This window comes from Megascapheus bottae, chromosome 16 (assembly GCF_031878675.1).
Source record: "Megascapheus bottae isolate mThoBot1 chromosome 16, mThoBot2.hap1, whole genome shotgun sequence".
Classification (NCBI taxonomy): Eukaryota; Metazoa; Chordata; class Mammalia; order Rodentia; family Geomyidae; genus Megascapheus; species Megascapheus bottae.
Genome location: NC_143524.1, coordinates 47,028,000 through 47,046,669, shown reverse-complemented (window position 1 = coordinate 47,046,669; position 18,670 = coordinate 47,028,000). Strand labels below are relative to the sequence as shown.

General features: G+C 42.8%; 1 protein-coding gene across 1 annotated transcript; it reads right to left on the bottom strand.

The window, feature by feature from the left end:
- Positions 1-1,254: 1,254 nt before the first annotated feature.
- Positions 1,255-14,141, bottom strand: Aqp11 (aquaporin 11). Its single transcript, XM_090348486.1, has 3 exons — positions 13,246-14,141; positions 3,084-3,200; positions 1,255-1,639 (listed from the first exon to the last, which is right to left on the bottom strand). Exons 1-3 carry the CDS (start codon positions 13,862-13,864, stop codon positions 1,560-1,562), a joined length of 816 nt encoding a protein of 271 aa, XP_090204612.1. The 5' UTR covers positions 13,865-14,141; the 3' UTR covers positions 1,255-1,559.
- Positions 14,142-18,670: the final 4,529 nt, after the last annotated feature.

Genomic DNA, 18,670 nt, shown 5'->3' with positions numbered 1-18,670 from the left:
TTTATTGGCTTCAAACCAAAATCCTCCAGGTCTCACCTCCTATAGCTAGAATTACAGGTGTGAGCTACCAGTTCTTGGCCGTAATTAAGATTTTTTTTTTCCCCAGTCCTAGGGCTTGATCTCAGGGACCTGAGCACTGTCCTTGGGTTTTCTCAAGGCTAGAGCCCACCACTTGAGCTACAGCATCACTTCTGGATTTTTCTATGTATATGTATCAAGGAATTGAACCCATGCCTTCCTGCATGCTAGGCAAGCACTCTACCACTAGGCCAAACTCCTGGACCAGTAATTAAGATCTAAAGGAGGGGAGGAACTTGAGAGGACTGTACAGTAGTACATAACTACAACAAGTACCTCTCTTTTTAACAGAGGAGGGAGAGTAGAGAAAGAACTATGAGGACATAAACCTGTTCTACCAAGCCTGGTAGTAAGAGGTATAGGAGAGAGAAGGGTCACTGCCTGAGGCTATAGTATTATCAGATGTTACAAAGTCACAACCTGACAGGTTGTAATTTAAATCACAAATTAATACCTAGTTGTCTTAAGCCATGGTGGCTTCATTCTGTCAAAAAAAAAACTACTTCTCTGTTATATAAAACTGTGGGAAACTCAGACACATTAGAAAGGGACCATTCTGTGTTTGTGCCTTGGCAGAATTCAGACCTCGAACTGCATGATCTGTTTTACAAGGGGTGCTACAATTGGAATTTTGTGTAACAAAGACTTGATAAAGGCTTTTTCAGGCCTACTAGGACACATCATAGACTGTATTTAGCCAGTCATAATTTTTTAAAGTCCTAGTATGGAGTGTCTAAGGTAGAGACAGAATCCATGATCATCGCACTGGGTTGAAGTATAACTCTAATGATAATTGGCTCTGTGTGACCTCGGGCAGAGCAACAAACTGAAAACTTCTCTATACTTAGCTTCCTTATAGCTACTTCACAGAGTAGCTATTAGATTCAAATGGTGGGGGGGGGAATCCTTGCATCTTGGATTCCTATGTTTTATCCTATTAAAGAATACAACTTGGCTGAAACTAAGGAGATTGTCTGTTTAGAAAAAAAGGTTTTGCTGATACTAGAGTAAGTCTGAAATCAAGGGAAACCTGTTGAGTTGGATATATAATCTACCTCCAGAAGCAACTTTCCTTTTGAAAGACGACACCACTGATGGTATCATGGAAGTAGTGGCCAAGCAGCAACTGCTCTCCAGTAAGTGAGACCGATGTACTTTTTATCATGTCCCCTTCCCTATTTGTTTCTTGTCTAAGTTTTCAATTATCACTTGAGATTTACATGAAGATTAATAAGAATGAGTCTTTTCTAGCAGCATTTAATCCATCACTTAAAACAAGTCTTAACTGAGAAACACAGTGTACCTCATTTTGTTAGTAATTTAAGTCCCAGTGATAAAAACTTCAGTAAGATGGCTTCCTTAAAGGAAGTTAAAACATTGATAAGTTCAGTGCAGCCAGTGTTTACAATATAAGATGATAAAATCTTTTTATCATCTCCAGCTTGATTGTCCTGTAACTTAGATTGAGACTTTGGGGATAGTTATTCCTTCTTGTTAGTTGTACTGTTGTTATGCAGCCATGGAAGGAAAAAGTTGAACATTAAAATCATCATCAGTATACCTGAAAGACAAAAAACAGTAAAATGAAAAACAGCTGTCTTAATTTATAATCACTAGCATAAGAGTACTATTGAGATTACAGTAAGTTAAGGTCACTATTCTCACATTTTTATTCAACCATGAATCCTTAAAAACAGTATGTACTTGGTCAAGCCAGTAGGACCTGAATAAAGAATTTAAAGGCTCAAAAGATGAATGGCTTTATGATTGACCCCATGACTGACTTGCTGAGCAAGGCTGGACTTAGAGTTTTTGGCCAATAGACCTTCCCATCCTTTTAAATAGCTTCCTTTGATTTCTTAAAATGTAAAAGTAGAGAACATTTTCCCGTAAAGACATTATTGCAAGACATTAGTAGTTTTGGGTAATTGGATGGAAAAAGCTATCACTAGCCTTTTAAATAATAGGGTTTTTTTCTGATATTCTTTATTATTAGCATAATTGATATTATGTGGTGCCCGTGTTCTTTCTACAGAAACAGAAAGTGAGCAATAACTAGTTAACAGAAACTGCTAACCAGACAGAAGGGTGGTGACTTAACAGGATCAAGTACCCTCTTGTACTTGAGTTAGGAGTTAGAAGTGCATATGTGATTACAGCTACGGTATGATTTTTTGTTGTTAGTTGATCCCCATCTTTCTAGGGTTTTGGTTTTGATTTTTGTTTTGTCAGTTGTGGGGCTTGAACTCTGAGCCTGGGCACTGTCCCTGTCTCTTCAGCTCAAGGCTACCATCCTACCACTTGAGCCACAGTGCCACTTCAGTTTTCTGGTGGTTAATTAGAGATAACAGTCTAATGGACTTTCCTGCCCAGGGTGGCTTTGAACTGCAGTCCTCATATCTCAGTCTTCTGAGTAGCTAGGATTATAGGTATGAGCCATTGGTGCTATACAAGCACTCTACTGCTAGGCCAAACTCAAGGCCCCTTTTTTTTTTTTTTTTTTTTTTTTTGCCAGTGCTGGGCTTGAGCTCAGGGCCTGAGCACTGTCCTTAGACTTTCTCAGGGCTAGAGCTCTACCACTTGAGCCTCAGCACCACTTCCGGCTTTTTTCTATGTACGTGTACTGAAGAATTGAACCCAGACCTTCGTGCATGCTAGGCAAGCACTGTACCACTAGGCCAAACTCCCGGCCCCCTACTCCCTAGACAAGATATTTACCACTAAGCCATATCTCAGCTCATAGAAATTGTATACCTGTTCTTTAACAAAAAGATCCTGCTGATGAACACAGGGTCTCCCCTGCCTATACTGAACAAAGGCTACCTCTGAACCTACTCCAAGTACTGATAAAAGCAGTTTTAAAGAGTGCTACACAGATTACCTTTTCATTCTTTTTTTGTGCCTATTCTAGCTTTGGGAATTGATGTTACATGACAATCCATATCATATTTTAAAATAATAATGCCTTCAGATATCGAAATTAATTGAATTAAAAATATGCTTACCTAAACAAGGAGCCAGGCAATATACTACAAAAAACTGATGGAAAGCTTCATCAAAACACATGAAATGAAGAGAAAGTGCCAAAGCTGGATTATATAGAGCTCCAGTTAAACTTCCTCCTGTAAAACATTGTAAACAGTGATTTCAAACAGTTCATCTTGCATTTCCTTGTAACCAGAAATGAATGGGCTGTTAAGTGCAACTTGTATTTGAACTATTCAGGCATTCATTCTTATTCTTTGATCCTCCTTTGAGGGGTCACCTGGCAGTATGGAATACAAAAAGTAAACAAGAACATCTGAGGCATTAGGCATTATCCTGGTTCCATTTTAACTTGCTGGCAGAATCCTTAAAAAGGTATTGTGAATGGTAGATCTCTATAAAGTGATTATGTGTTTCTAAAATCAGGAATGAGACAAAGGTGTCTACACTCCAATTATTCAATATAGTGCTTGAATTCTTAACCATGACGATAAGACAAAAGAAAATAATGGTACAAAGAGGAAAAAGTCAAATTCTTGTTTGTAGGCAATATGATTGAGTACTTAGAAGACCCTCAAGACCCCCAGCCCCCCACCTAAATCTGACACTTTCAACAAAGTAACAATATAGGATCAATGTTGAAAAAAAAATCAACTTAAAAAAAAATCAGTTTCTCGTTGCTAGGCAGGCCTCTACTGCTTTAGCCATGCCTACAGCTCTTTTTGCTCTGGATTTTTTTTTTTTTGGCAGGGGGGAGGGTTTGCTCACAGCTGGCACACAATCATTTGAGCTATACTGCCAGTCCAGTTTTTTGGTTTTTTTTGTTTTTTGTTTTTTTGGCTGGTTAATTAGAGATGCAGCCTTGAGGACTTTTATATTTGAACTGGCTTCAAACCAGGATCTTCAGATCTCAGCCCTTAAATAGCTAGAATTACAGGCATGAGCCACTAGTATAACACATACTCTGGTTATTTATTTTAGATAGGGTCTTAATTTTTCCCAGGCCAGCCTAGGAACTTCCTCATGATCCCCTATTTGCTATAGCTGGAAAGACACGCATATATTTCTGTTGAGATGGAGCCTTGAAACTTGTTTTGCTAGACCATCCTGGAGCCTTGATTTTCTCAATCTCAGACCCCCAGGTAGCTAAGTTAATAAATAGTAATCTAAAAGAAATCAGGAAAGGGCTAGGAGTTTAGCCTAGTGGTAGAGTGCTTGCCTAGAATGCACGAATATCTGGATTGGATTCCTCGGTATCATGCACATAGAAAAAAGCCAGAAGTGGTGCTGAGGCTCAAGTGGTAGAGCTCTAGCCTTGAGAAAGTCCAAAGGGCAGTGCTCAGGTCCTGAGCTAAGCCCAAGAAACCAGGAAAGTAAATATTGGTCATGTACCTTCATTTTATTTTAACTTGGGCATAAGTCTTAACAAGAACATTCTTAATTCTAAAACTTGGAAGCAAATCAAAGATGATACAATAAAACCCAAACAGTGTCGGGGCGCATGCCTACAGTCCTAGTTGGTGAGAAGGCTAAGATCTGAGGATTGAGGTTCAGAGCCAGCCTGGGCCCACAAGTCATCAATGGAAAGACTTATCTCTAGTTACCCAGAGGAGTGGGGGACTGGGGAGAGAATGCAATCAAAATTCAATTCATATTGTACAAAATTAAGAAACTTGAGGACCTGGGTGTTGGTGGCTCATGCTCATAATTGTAACTACTTGGGAGGCTGGGATGTGAAGATCATGGTTTGAAGAAATCCCAGGCAAGAAAGTCCTTGAGACTCTTTATCTAGTTAACCACAGAAAACTGGAAGTGCTGCTGTGCTCAAGTGGTAGAGTACTAGCCTTGAGCAGAAGAGCTCAGGGACAGCACCCAGGCCCCTGGTTTAAGCCCTATGACTGACCAAAAGAAAAAGAAAAAATTGAGTTACGAGGTAGGATTGGAGAGATGGGGGAGAATGATGAACGGGATGACAATTGGTCATGATGCATTGTATCCATCAATTGCTTTGTTGAATGCCAACTCCTTTGTACAACTACTTAAAGATAACTTTAAAAATATTTTAGAAAGCTGTGAGTAAGCCGGGTGTGGTGGCTCACACCTGTAATCCTAGCTACTCAGGAGGCTGAGATCTGAGGATCAAGGTTCAAAGCCAGCCCGGGCACAAAAAGACCTGAGACTGTTACAGGAAGTGGGGCTTGGCTCAAGAGTAGGGCAGTAGCCTTGAACTGAAGAGCTCAGGGACAGCACCCAGGCCCAAGGGTAGGGCGGTAGCTTTGAGGTGAAGAACTCAGGGACAGTATCCAGGCAGAGTTCAAGCCCCATGACCCACAAAAACAAAGCTGTGACAGGAGAGGTATGACTTAAGTGGTAATGTGCCAACTGTAGGCAAAAATTTTCTTTAAAACGTTTTGAAGTATATGGAAATACTTCCCATGTTCATGGATTGAAAAAGTCAATACTGTGGAAATCATTACACAGATTCTTTGCAGCCCCCATCAAAATTCCAGTGTTAATTTTTTATCTGTATGCCAGTACTAGGCCTTGCAATCAGGCCCTGTGTTCTTGTTTGGCCTTTTTACTTAAGGCTGGTGCTCTACTACTAAGCTACAACTTCACTTTGGTTGTTTGCTGGTTAACTGGAGATAAGAATCTCATAGACCTTTCTGCCTACACGGGCTTTGAACTGTGATCCTCAGATTTCAGCCTCCTGAGTAGCAAGGATTACAGTCATGAGCCATTTTTTAACAGGAATTGAACACTTAATCCTAAAATTCATATGGAGTATAAAAGACTCAAGAGTAGCCAGAGCAGTCCTAAATGAAAAGAGCAATGTTGGAAGTATCACCAATATGAAAATAAATAATAATTGGTTTTCAGAACACTCTAGGAAACTCTATGACATTTCTAGTAGTTTTTCCAAGTTGAAGTCCCAAGTTCTTCCAAACTTTGGTGCATACATGTATCTTCACTCACCACTAAGGTAGATCCTAAAATCTTCAAACATTTTACAAGGACATACTACTATAGCAAGTTAGTTGTTTTAACAATGTAAAGTGGAAACTAAGGATTTAAGTGGCTGAGTCCTAAGATTTCACTGATGAGATTTCTCACCTCTGACCTTCGAAATCATTCTTTTTCTGTTAACTTTCTTTTTTGCCAATCCTGGGTCTTGAGCTCAAAGCCTCGGCACTGCCCCTGAGCTTCTGCTCAAGGCTAGTCCTCTTCTCTTTATGTGCTACTGAAGAATTGAACCCAGGGCTTCCTGCATTCGAGGCAAGCACTCTAACAATGATCCACATTCCCAGCCCCCAGAAATCATTCTTGACCAACTCCTGGAATGTTCAACCTATCCAATTCCAAAATAATCAGTTCCTATATACTAGACACCATGAGCAGGAAGACTCATGATCTTTATAATCACTGCATTATATGTACAAATCACCTATTAAAAAATAATAACCAATAGAGATGGAGCCCTCATTAGCTGACCTCAATACTGTAGACAAGTGTCTGGAGACATTCTTATGTGACATTAGTCTCAGTTCCATCCTTTGGTTCCTTTATCTTATCCTTGTAGCAGTTGTTACTGTGACTCAAGGGGAACTACTACCAAAAGTACAAAGTTGAGTAGGGCATCAGTGGCTCATGCCTGTAATCCTCGATACTTAAGAGTCTGAGATCTGAGAATTGTGGTTCAAAGCCTGCCTAGCAATAAAGTCTATAAGACTCCAATTAACTGCCAGAAAGCCAGAAATGGAGCTGTGACTTGAGAGTGCTAGCCTTGAACAAGGAAAGCTCAGGGATGGCACTTAGGCCCTGAGTTCAAGTCCCAAGACCAGCACACACAAAAAAACATAGTCTATTCTCCCTCTCTTGAGTAGGGATTGATTTTGCAGTGTATGGGGGTAAAATTCAGAAATAATACTGCAATCTGAAATGCAAGATTGACACCTAACTCTAGGTTTAGGTACCATTGAGCCCGTCATTGTGAACTATTTTTTGCTGTCTTAGAACAGTACCCTAATCATAGAAGTAAGCTGGTCTAGGCATCTATCCCTCGTATGGGGGAGGGAGGGAAGCCAGGACAAACAAGTTGCCATTGCTTGACATTTGAAGGGATGTATCACTGGGGAGATCTGGTTGGATGGCCTTGAGGATAGCATGACCTTGACGAAATGACGACAACTAAAGAGGAGGGTTAGCTAGGCACGGTGGCTCACGCCTGTAATCCTAACTACTGAGGAAGCTGAGATCTGAGGATTGTGGTTCAAAGCCAGCTGGGTACTAAAAAAGCACTAAGAAGTGTGAGACTCATATCTCCAATTAACCACCACAAAACTGGAACTTTCACTGGGGTAGGGTGGTAACTTTGTGCTGAAGAGCTCAGGGACAGCACCCAGGCCCAGAGTTCAAGCCTCACAACTGACAAAAGAGGACGGTGCTGAATCTGACAATTCTGGGCAATAACACAGGGAGTTAGATTCTCTGACAGTAGGATACTAGGTAAAATTACTTGAGCTTTTGCATTTATTAACTACAGTTCACTCTCTAGAAACCAATATCTGTCTGCCTTCCCTCTCTGGGGTTCCTGGAAAGTGCCCCCTGGAAAGCCAAAAGCAGTTACCCAGTGAGCTTGTAATCAAAGCAAACATGATAAGACATGAGGCTGTTGAAGCATCACTGTCCAGAACTAACACCTCTAATGAGGTGTGCCCCTCCTTCCATCTCCAAACACCACTCTTCATTGCTGACTGGCTAATTTACCAAGAAAGCTAGCGAGTTGTTTTTAGACTCCTATGTATACACATGAAAGACTTGACATTAGACTATTCTCCAGGTCATGAGGAAGACTTATTTGCAGATATATTTATTTTATGTAGAAATTATATTTTCCTGACATATTTTCCTGAACTTAACCTAAAAAAAAAGGTGTGTGCTAAATGATCAATTATGAAAAAAAGATCAAATTATACTGGAGCTCAGTGGGAAATTAGTAATGAAAAAACATTTCCCCTGCAGTTGGTACACACCAGGAACTGTGATAAGAACTTGAAATACTATTCCTCAAGCTCTTATCAGATAGTATTATTCTGTGTTTTGGAGATGAAGAAACTGAAATCCGGATTAAGTATCTAGCTAACACCACTGCCCAGCTTCAAACCTGGTCTCTTCCCCATATTATACCAGGGTAATATAAAGTTTGCAGCCTTGATTTGTATTGGTAATAGCATGGATTTTGTATAGTTTCTACCTTACGAGGACACATAGAAAGGACTTAGTTCCTTTCTCTGTTGACAGATAATCTTAACTACATAGCTTAAAAGAATACTAAATAGTCCTGAATGGAATAATGAAACCAAGTAAAAATACTGTAATTTAAGACAATTTATTAGACTTTCTTTTGCCAGTCCTTGGATTTGAACTCAGGGCCTGAGCATCCTTGGGATTTATCAAGGCTAGAGCTCTACCACTTGAGCCACAGCACCACATCCAGCTTTTTGTATGTTATGTGGGCACCAAGGAATCAAACCTGGGTCTCCGTGCATGCTAAGCAAGCACTCTATAACTAGGCCAAACTCCCAGCCCCTTTATTATACTTTGGAAGCTTTTGGGCATAAAATATATAGATAAAGAATTTACTGTGGCTGTGCAGTTTTATTTAGTTGAACACATTTCTACATTCATTTACTTACTTGAAAAAACTTTACTCTTTATATCAACTATGCTAAATTAGCTGGGTGGTGATGACTCACACCTGTAATTCTAGTTACTAAGAGGCTGAGATTTGAAGATCACAGTTCAGAGCCAACCCAAGCAGTAAAGTCCGTGAGACTCATCTCTAGTTAATCACCAAAGAGCCAGAAGTGGAAATGTGGCTCAAGTAGTAGTAGCCTTCAGCAAAAATATCAGGGGCAGCAGCACGTATGTCCCTGAGGTCAAGCCTCAAGACTGGTGTACACACAAAAAGTGTTATGATGAATTCAACACACTTGGTCAAAGTTTATGATAGAGGAACACAAACATTATATAAAAAAGCAGTCTATAACATTCTACAAACAAAAACAGGGTACAGAGCCTGGTGGTAGTGTTGCATGCCCTGAAACTGCTACATGATAGAGTAGGAGAGAAAATGGAACTCATAGACACAGGCAGAAACTTCCTGAACAGAGTCCCAGATTGGAGAGACTCGACAAATGGGACTACCTAAAAATAAAAAGTTTCTGCACAGACAAAGGCATAGCTACTAAAGTAGAAAGACAGCCAGCCAACTGGGACAGGATATTTACCAATAATACTTCAGACAAATGCTTAATATTCAGTATCTACAGGGAACTCAAGAAACTAATCCCCCCCAAACCCAACAAAATAATCACTAAATGAGCAAGGGGACTAAAGAGAGACTTGTCAAAAGAAGAGGTTAAGGATCGGGAGTTTGGCCTAGTGGTAGAGTGCTTGCCTAGCATGCATGAAGACCCAGGTTTGATTCTTCAGTACCATATAGATAGAAAAAAGCAAGAAGTGGTGCTGTAGCTCAAGTGGTAGAGCTGTAGCATTGAGAAAGCCCCAAGGACAGTGCTCTGCCCCTGAGTTCAAGACCTAGGACTGGCCAAACAAAAAAAAAAAAAACCCAAACCTGTAAGAAAAAAGAAAATGCTCATCATCTGTGGTCATAAAGGAAATGCAAATAAAAACAACCCTAAGATACCACCTTACCCCAATGAGCATGGCCAATATTCTGAACTCAGACAACAACAAATGCTGGCAGGGTTGTGGAGAAAGAGGAACCCTACTGCACTGCTGGTGGGAATGTAAACTAGTTCAGCCTCTCTGGAAGGCAGTTTGGAGGTTTCTTTAAAATCTGAAAATAGATCTTTCCTACAATCATGCCATACCACTCCTGGACATCTATCCAGAGCATCATAACCCAGGATATGGTAAGGACACCTGCTCAGCCATGTTCATCTCTGCACTATTCACAATAGCCAAGCAATGGAAACAACCCAGATGCCCCAGTACAGATGAATTGATGCAAAAAATGTGGTACATACAATGGAATTCTACATAGCCAACAGACAAGATAAAATAATGACATTTGCTGGGAAGTGGATGAAGCTAGAGCGAATGGTGTTGAATGAGACAAGTCAAGCCCAAAGGAACAAAAGACGCATGGTCTCTTTGATATGTGGATATTAGAGCCAAACCATACAAGAGCGATGACTCAATATTCGCGTACCCAGGGTTATGGACATGGTCTTGGAGATATAAACATAACTACATAGACATAAAAATCTATGATGGGATCTATATAGACATAATATTATATAGATATGTATCTATGATGTACAAACCCTAAGCTTAATTTTAGTTATGTTCTAAAATCTATGTGCCAGTGATTGCATATAGATTCCCTTCTTGAATACTTGTTTCTTAAACATGATGTTTGAAATATGATGTAAAAATCAGTGTTAATAAAATCTTTCAAAAAAAAAAGAATAACTAAGGTAACATGTAAATTTCCTAGCAAGGTCCTTTGCCCTAAGCTGAGCATGGTGGTTCACTTCTTAAAAAAGCAAAACAAGACCAAAAAAGAAAGTGTTGATCTACAACAGGCATTCCATCCATAGGTACTCCTATCTCCCTTATATTGACAGAAAAGGAATCATAATACAGTCTGCATTTAGTACTTAGTAGTAATAAGTAGTGGCCAGTAGCGTCCATTTGGGTTTTCCCCTGCAGTCTCCAACATGGACCAATACTGTAGCCACTAGCTACATGTAGCACAGTGTGACTAACATTTGAACTTGGGTCTAGCAAATGAGGTGCTGAAATCTTTTGTTGTAGTTCACTTGAATAACCACATGGAGCCAGTGGCCCTTAACTGGGCACCATGGCTCTTTATGGTTCCCTGGAGAACTTTAAAATATCCCACAGTGGCCTATGCTCCTTTCCAAAGCATTTAAATTTTTAATATCTGTGCCCACAGTGAGCATAGTTTTAAAGCTCTCCCAATGCAGAGAGAATGTTGAACCAATGCTCTAGTGATCTGTTTACTCTGTCACTTCTGCACTAATTAGTGACCACATTTCAAGAAAAATCATCTCTGTTTTAGATCCCTTAAATTGATATTTTAAAGATTTCAACCAATACCTTTTCCTTGTATCTATCTACAACTTCAATGATTATCTTGTCTTCTGTTAAACTTTTGTGTGTGGGGGGGATCATGGGGCTTGAACTCGCCTGGGCACAGTCCCTGAGCTCTTCAGCCCAAAGCCCTACCCTTAAACCAAACTCCACTTCCCATTTTCTAGAGGTTAGTTGGAGATAAGAGTCTCAGGTCCTTTTGTGCCCGGGCTGGTTTTGAGCCTTGATCCTCAGATCTCAGCCTCCTGAGTAGCTAGGATTACAGACATGAGCTACCACACCCAGCCTTTTTTTTGGGGGGGGGGGTACTAGGTATTGAACCACCTTACAATGCCAGCCAAGGGCTCTGGCAATGAGGTACATGCACAGCCAAAGAATGGCTAATATAATATACTGAATATTATTTATGGAAACCTAACTGACTTAAAAACTATAAAAACACAGGGAGAATACCAACTTCACAGTATTAACAGAGAGAAATGACTAAGATTCAATTGTAGTTTATTTTACCAATTTTTAAACTTAAATTTTTACTGCTTTCAATTATACAAATATAGACTAAACTGTGCCATAACTGCTTTGAAAAAAACAGGAATAATCCTGTTGATATACAGCAAATATTTCTGCTTTAGCTAAAACTCTAATAAGCAACTATTCTCCAACCCCTTAAATATGCACATACTCTTCCATGCAGCTATGCAATTTTTCTTTTTTTTTTTCTTAAATGGTACTAGATCTAAAGAAGGGAAAATGGATTGGGGAAGCCTTTCATTTTTACCTGTGGAGGAAAAATACATGTTTAGAAGTCCATATCTTGAGCTGGAATGTATACCTTTGGCTCACACCTGTAATCCTAGCTAGGTGTAATCCTAGAGAAAGCTGAGATCTGAGGACTGAGGCTCAAAGCCAGCCAAGGCATGAACATCTGTGAGACTAATCTCCTATTTCCCCCAAAAAGCTGGGAGGGAAACTGGCCCAAGTGGTAGAGCTGATAGCTTTCAGCAAAAAAATAAAGAAAAAAGAAAACCTTAGGGACTGTGTTCAGGTCCTGAGTTCAAGCTCCAGAACCAGCACACACGCACTGCACTCCTTGAGCAAGTTTGTCACTTTAAATGCACACAAGATAAGACTATTAATCTCAGTTTCCATTGTCATATTCATCCCTCCAAGACACTTTCCAAATGATACATTTCATCATTAAACGTTTCCTTTTTTTTTTTTTTATAATTTCCTTGTCCCATTCAGAATATCTGCCTACTGAATCTGAGGTTTAACAAGACTAACTGTTTAAAAGAAATCAATAGATTTCTCAGGGATATCAATGTGTGAGAAGTAATGCACCTGACAAATGTAACTGTAACTCCTCTATACATTACCCCGACAATAAATAAAAAAAGAAACCCGACAATTAAATAAATCAATAGATACCTCGAGGTTTTTTTTTTTTTTAGAAAAAAATGTTTTAAGTTACTCAAACACACATCTTAATTTTAAAACACCTTTCCTGATATAAAGTCCATTTATAACTCAAGAAGAATTAAGGAAATAAGAGATGACAAGCAATTTGTAGAAAAAGACCAGGAAATGAAACTACAGAATTTGTACTCCTCACTCTTAATCCTGAGCCTTGTGCTCTGCACTTTTCAGACAGGGATCGTTTTTCCAGCGAAGGTCAGAAACACCTTGGCAGGAAAAACAGGTAACAGATCAGTTGTCTTTGCCCTGGAACATTAAAACAATCCCTCGGTGAGATATCTGAGCTCTTGGGAGTTATCTAATGGATCTCGGTTTCGGTGCTCAAGTGGCTTTCTTCCCCCCCTCTGGGTGTCAAAAGTAGCCCTGAATGAAGGAGCTGGCGGCCCTATTAGCTAAGAACAGGTTGCAGAATGATTCGACTAACTGGGGGTGGGGAGAGAGATCGACATCACGTCCCTGTAAAGAGGGGTGGGGGGCACAATTTATCTTGGTAAATCGTTGGGAGCGATTGGGTCACAAAGGGCTTCGGATGCGCCACGTGTCCGGGCGGGAGTGACAAACCTGTATATGCCAGAAAGGTGATGAGGGCAGCCAGCAGGTGGATGCGGAGCTTGCTCCGGACCTCCTGGCTGTGCAGCAGAGCGCTGTGGAAGATGAAGGAACAGATGGCCTCGGTGACGACGGCTTTGAGCACGTCGGTGTGGATGGGATGCTTGCAAGCCAAGCTCCTCTCGGCGAAGTGGTGCTCCGCCAGCCCCAGGCTCCACAGGGTGCTCACGCAGTACCGGCTGCACAGGGCGCCGAGCAGCTGGGCGGGCAGCCTCACGGCCCCCATCTCGGGGGTCATGGTCCCCAGCAGCATCTGCATCATCACGGCGCACGGGTTGGCGGAGGTGCCCGCCAGGGTCAGGCCGTGCACCAGCGAGAAGAAGTAGACGAGGGTGAGCGTCCAGGAGGGGCGCGCGGGCTCCTGCGCGCCCAGCAGCTGCAGCTCGTGGGTGCAGCAGCAGAGCTGGAAGGTGGCGAGGAACTCCAAGGTGAAGGCGTGGAGCCGGGGCCTGTGCCGCTGCTGCCGGGCGACCACGCGGGCCAGCCCCGCCAGCAGCACCGCCGCCAGCAGCAGCCCCAGCGATGTCAAGGTGTTCCGCACCTCGGGCCAGCGCCCCAGCAGCGCCGACATGACTCCCCTCGACACCCTCCCGACCAACCGACCCGGAGAGCCGACCACGGGAGAGCGGCCGGCGGCGGCCGGGGACGGAGTCCCAAGTCCGCGGCCCCGCCCCCCCACCCCTCGGGGCGGGCCGGGGGCGGGGCGCGCGGGAGGGCTCCTCCCCCTGGCCCCTCCACCCTCCCGGGCTCGAGGAGCGGGTGGGTGAGGGGCCCACGGTCAGCCCGGCCGGACTCGCCCCCGCCCTCTGCGGCCGCGCCGGACCACGAGTTGGGGGTCGGGAGAGGCGGGGCGAGATCGGCACCCGGGGCGGCCGCGCGCTGGGAGCCGCCGCGCCTGCGCCTCGCGGCAGCCTCGGGGCGCGGTGGGGCGGGGCGTGGTGGGGCGGGGCGAACGCCGGACTCGGACTTTCGGACCCCGGGAGCTCCGGGTCGGGAGCCGGCCGCCCGCACCTTCCACGGTCGCTTTGCCACTGGACCTTGAACTTCTCTTTCTTCATTCCTAGGACTTCTCTTCCTTCATCCCAGCGTCGAGCTGGAAAGAGCGCTAAAGGTCCTGTCTGCACCTGCCTGGGTTTTTGTGAAGGAGGTGACGGGGCCTGGGAAGCCGGGAGCTGCCCTGCCGGGAGCTGCCCTGCCGCAGCGCGGCGGGCCCGGCCCCGAGCCTCCCCGGCTGAAGCGGCGTGGGACGGAGAATGCAGTCATGACATGAAGTGCAGGTCCTAGGAGATTCGGAAGACCGGGGGAAAAGGGTGGGGTTGGGAAGGATGAGAAGAGAATGAGCAGTCGAGGCGCACCCTGCACTCACAAACTGAGTTGTTGAATGTCCAGCTACTCAGGGGTGATAAAAATGGAATTTGAAGTCGCTCGCTGCTGGCTCAAGCCTATAATCCTAGAAACTCAGAAGTTTGAGGGCTGACGACCCAGTGTGAAACCAGATGGGGCTGGAAAGTCCATGCGACTCTCACCTCGAGCCACCAAAAAGGCCAGAGATGAGGCTCAAATGGCAGAGGGTTAGCCCGGAGCGAAATAGTCAAGGGATCTCTCCCAGAGCCACATTACAAGCCCAGAAACACACACACACAACACACACAAATAATAGTAGTAATAATACAATTTTAAAGACTTTTTCATAACTGGTAAAAATATATACACCATTTGGGGCCGGGAGTTTGGCCTAGTGGTAAAAGTGCTTGCCTAGCACGACGACCCGGGTTCGATTCCTCGGTACCTCATACATAGAAAAAAGCCGGAAGTGGTGCTGAGGCTCAAGTGGTAGAGCTCTAGCCTTGAGAAAGTCCAAGGACAGTGCTCAGGCCCTGAGCTCAAGCCCAGGACTGGCAAAAAAAAAAAAAAAAAAAAAAATATATATATATATATATATATATATACCATTTGAGCCATTTTAACTGGATCACTTAGAAGTATTACATTTACACTACTGTTTAACCATCATCACTAAACGCATAACATTTATTTATTCATGTATTTATTTTGGTTCTAGTGCCCAAACTTGAACTCAGCAACTTGCAATCTTGGCTTTTGGTTATTTTGCTCACAGCTGGCACTCTACCACTTGAGCTAAACTTTCAATACATGCTTCTTACTGGTTATTTTAGGGATGGAGTCTTGAGGCTTTTTCTGCCTCCCACTGGCTTCAAATTGTAACCCTCAGAACTTATCCTCTTGAGTAGCTAGTATTACAAGCCTGATACATGCTGGGCTGTATCAAAATTTAGAAATGAACTCCTCCAAATTTATAGTCTCTATAATCTGCCTCAAACTTTGGCATAGATTAGTGTGAAGCAGTTGTTTCTTTTTAATTATCATATATTAACTGCACAAAGGAGTTTGCTGTTTCCACACATGTACATAATATACTTTCATCAAATTAGCCCTTGCTATTATTCTTTCTTATTTCTTCTGTATGTATATGATGTGGGAAGGAAACCCAGAACTAACCAAAGAGGTACACGTGGTGATCCTATGACTCTCCTTTGCTATGCTTGAGAAAGTGTGAAAGCCTAGGTTTCTGGTCACAGTTAAGAGGTTGAAACAGCAGGTTTCAACAGCGCCAGTCCAAAAGTCCATGGCTCTGGCCACCACTCCCCACTTTCAACAGCTCAGAGGCTGACTGTTGCTACCTTTCCCCCAGCAAAGTTTGGCACCAGTGGAATGGGGCCATCCCTGGCCTAGTGTGAGGTTGCAGTGCCTCAGCAGACCCACCTCAGGCTGTTTACATTGCTTTGGTGACCACAGATCCACAATTCACAGCACTGGGAAGAGAGAAAAGAAAACGAAGGGAATAAGGTCCTCTTGATAATTCCCAGTTTCCCTTCCAAATCTCTACTTGTCTTTTTATAACATAGTGAATATTCTCTTTTAAAAGCTAAGATTTCTGTGATGCCAATAGAAAAGAAATGTGATTCAAAACATGCCAATTATGTACAGAAATGAAGTCCTTCTTTCTTTCCTATTTGATGTCTGGCAAAAAGGACTTAAGGGAAATTAAAATTATTTTTTAGTTACTGCTGTTTGAAGCCATTGCTTTAAAATCAGTCCTATGAGTGTAGCCCTCTCACCAGTCCCCTACATCAAAGTAATTAGGAGATTAAAGTGAGTGTATTTTGTTTTCTGCTCTGCTGATAATTTACTTTTACTAGCAAGAGCCATGTAGAAAACTGATCTTTTAGACTTTGGTACAAAATTTGAAAATCATTATAAATTCATTGTCATTAATTGGACTTCAGATCTTGTTTTAATTAAAGAATCCTAGCAGAAATCTGAAGGATGAGGAGGAAGTTAAAAGGTGAAGAAAAGAATTGAGCATAGTGGCTTATACCCATAACCCCACCTGTTAGAGGGGAAGAAATCAGAAAGATCACAATTCAAGGCCAGCCCAGCAAAAAGTTAACAAGAGCCCATCTCAGCAAGTAAGCCAGGTATAGTGGTATATGCCTGTGAACCCAGCTCCAGGAAAGTGTAGATAGGTGGATTAGTGATTTGTGGTCAATCCTAGGCAAAATCATGAGCCCTTACCTGAAAAAATATCTAGAGCTAAAAGGTCTGGAGTGTCTAAAGTGGGGAAAAAAAATCTGGAAAAGTCAGGAAAGAAAGGCTCAGAAAGAAAGCCCAGGGCTGTGGGGACACTCCAGACTGAAATACGAAGGAGGAAGTAGGTCAAGTTTAGATGCCTTGATAGATAGTGCATAGCTCGAGCATAGCTTGTAAGGGTTAGTGTATAAAATGGAGCAAAGGGCCAGGAGTTGGCCTAGTAGTAGAGTGCTTGCCTAGCATGCATGAAGACCTGGGTTTGATTCCTCGATACCACATGTGCAGAAAAAGCTGGAAGTGGTGCTGTGGTTCAAGTGGTAGAGCTCTAGCCTTGAGAAAGCCCAAGGACTGGGCTCAGGCCCTGAGTTCAAGCCAGGACTGGCAAATAAATACAATGAAATAAAACAGAATATGCCGTCACCTAGTGAAAGAATAATGAATTTTGTACCGAAGCTTCAGACAAAGAGAAATAAACCAGAGTTTAAAATTGCATTCTAGTGACACCAGTAGAAAGGTGAGACGCATTAGAGCTTCTGCAGTGAACAGCCTGGACTCTGGTTCAGCCAAACCTAGAAACACGATGGTCTCCTGTGCTTTAGGCCAAAATGTATCATGTCTCTTGGGTGTGCAACTAGGGAAAGACTGCATTCTGGGAGCCTCAGCTGCAGTACGAGTGGGATGCCATCTGCCTTGAACAGCTTTCCAGAGCCTTGAATGCCTACAGCAAATCCAAGCTTCTCATCTCCCTTGCCAGTAACCTGTAAGTAACTTGCCTGACTGGTGTAACTGGGGCTGTGTCACCATAGGGTTCAAGCATGGCTGGAGGACTTCATATGTGACTCCCAGAGCATCTTAGGAAAGCTGAGAGGGAGGAAGAGATAGAGGGAGAGGGACAGAGGAAACAACTTGAATATACATTTTGCCAAAGAAGGTCTACAAGGCTGGGAGTTTGGCCTAGTGGGAGAGTGCTTTCCTAGCATACTCGAAGACCTTGGTTCGATTCCTCAGTACTATATACATAGAAAAGCTGAAAGTGGTGTTATGGTTCAAGTGGTAGAGCACTAGCCTTGAGAAAGCCCAAGGAAAGTGCTCAGACCTTGAGTTCAGTCCCCAGGACTGGCAAAAAAAAAGTCTATAAGCACCATCACTAATCATTAGGGAAATGCAAAGCAAAACCATGGTTTACCCTTACATACCTGTTAAGATGGCTAGTCCTTTAATAATAAAGTGTTGGAAAGAAACAATAAGTTGGATCCCTCTTGTGCTCATAGTAGGATGTAAAATATTCCAAGTTCTATGAAAATCAGAATGTCAATTCCTGAAGAATTAAACAGAGAGCTAGGGCATGACTCAAATGATAGAGTGCTTACCTAGCAAGTTCAAGGGCCTGAGTTCAAACTCCAGTTCCCCCCCACACACACAGAATTAAAGCAGTTTTACTTCTGGGTGTATAGCACAAGTTTCTAAAAGATATATGTGCACCTGTGTTCATAGCAAGATTACTCAAAATTGTTAAAAAGAAGAGCCAATTTGGTCACTGACTCATGTCTGTAATCCCACCTACTCAGGAGGCTGAGATCTGAAGATCTCAGTTCAAAGCCAGCCTGAGCAGGAAAGTCTGTGAGACTCTTATCTCCAGATAGCCAATGAAAAGCCAGAGGCAGAGCTATGGCTCAAGTAGTAGAATGCCAGCCTTTAGCAAAAAAAAGCTAAGGGACAATGAATGCCCAAGCCCCAAGTTCAAGCTGTAGTACACACACACACA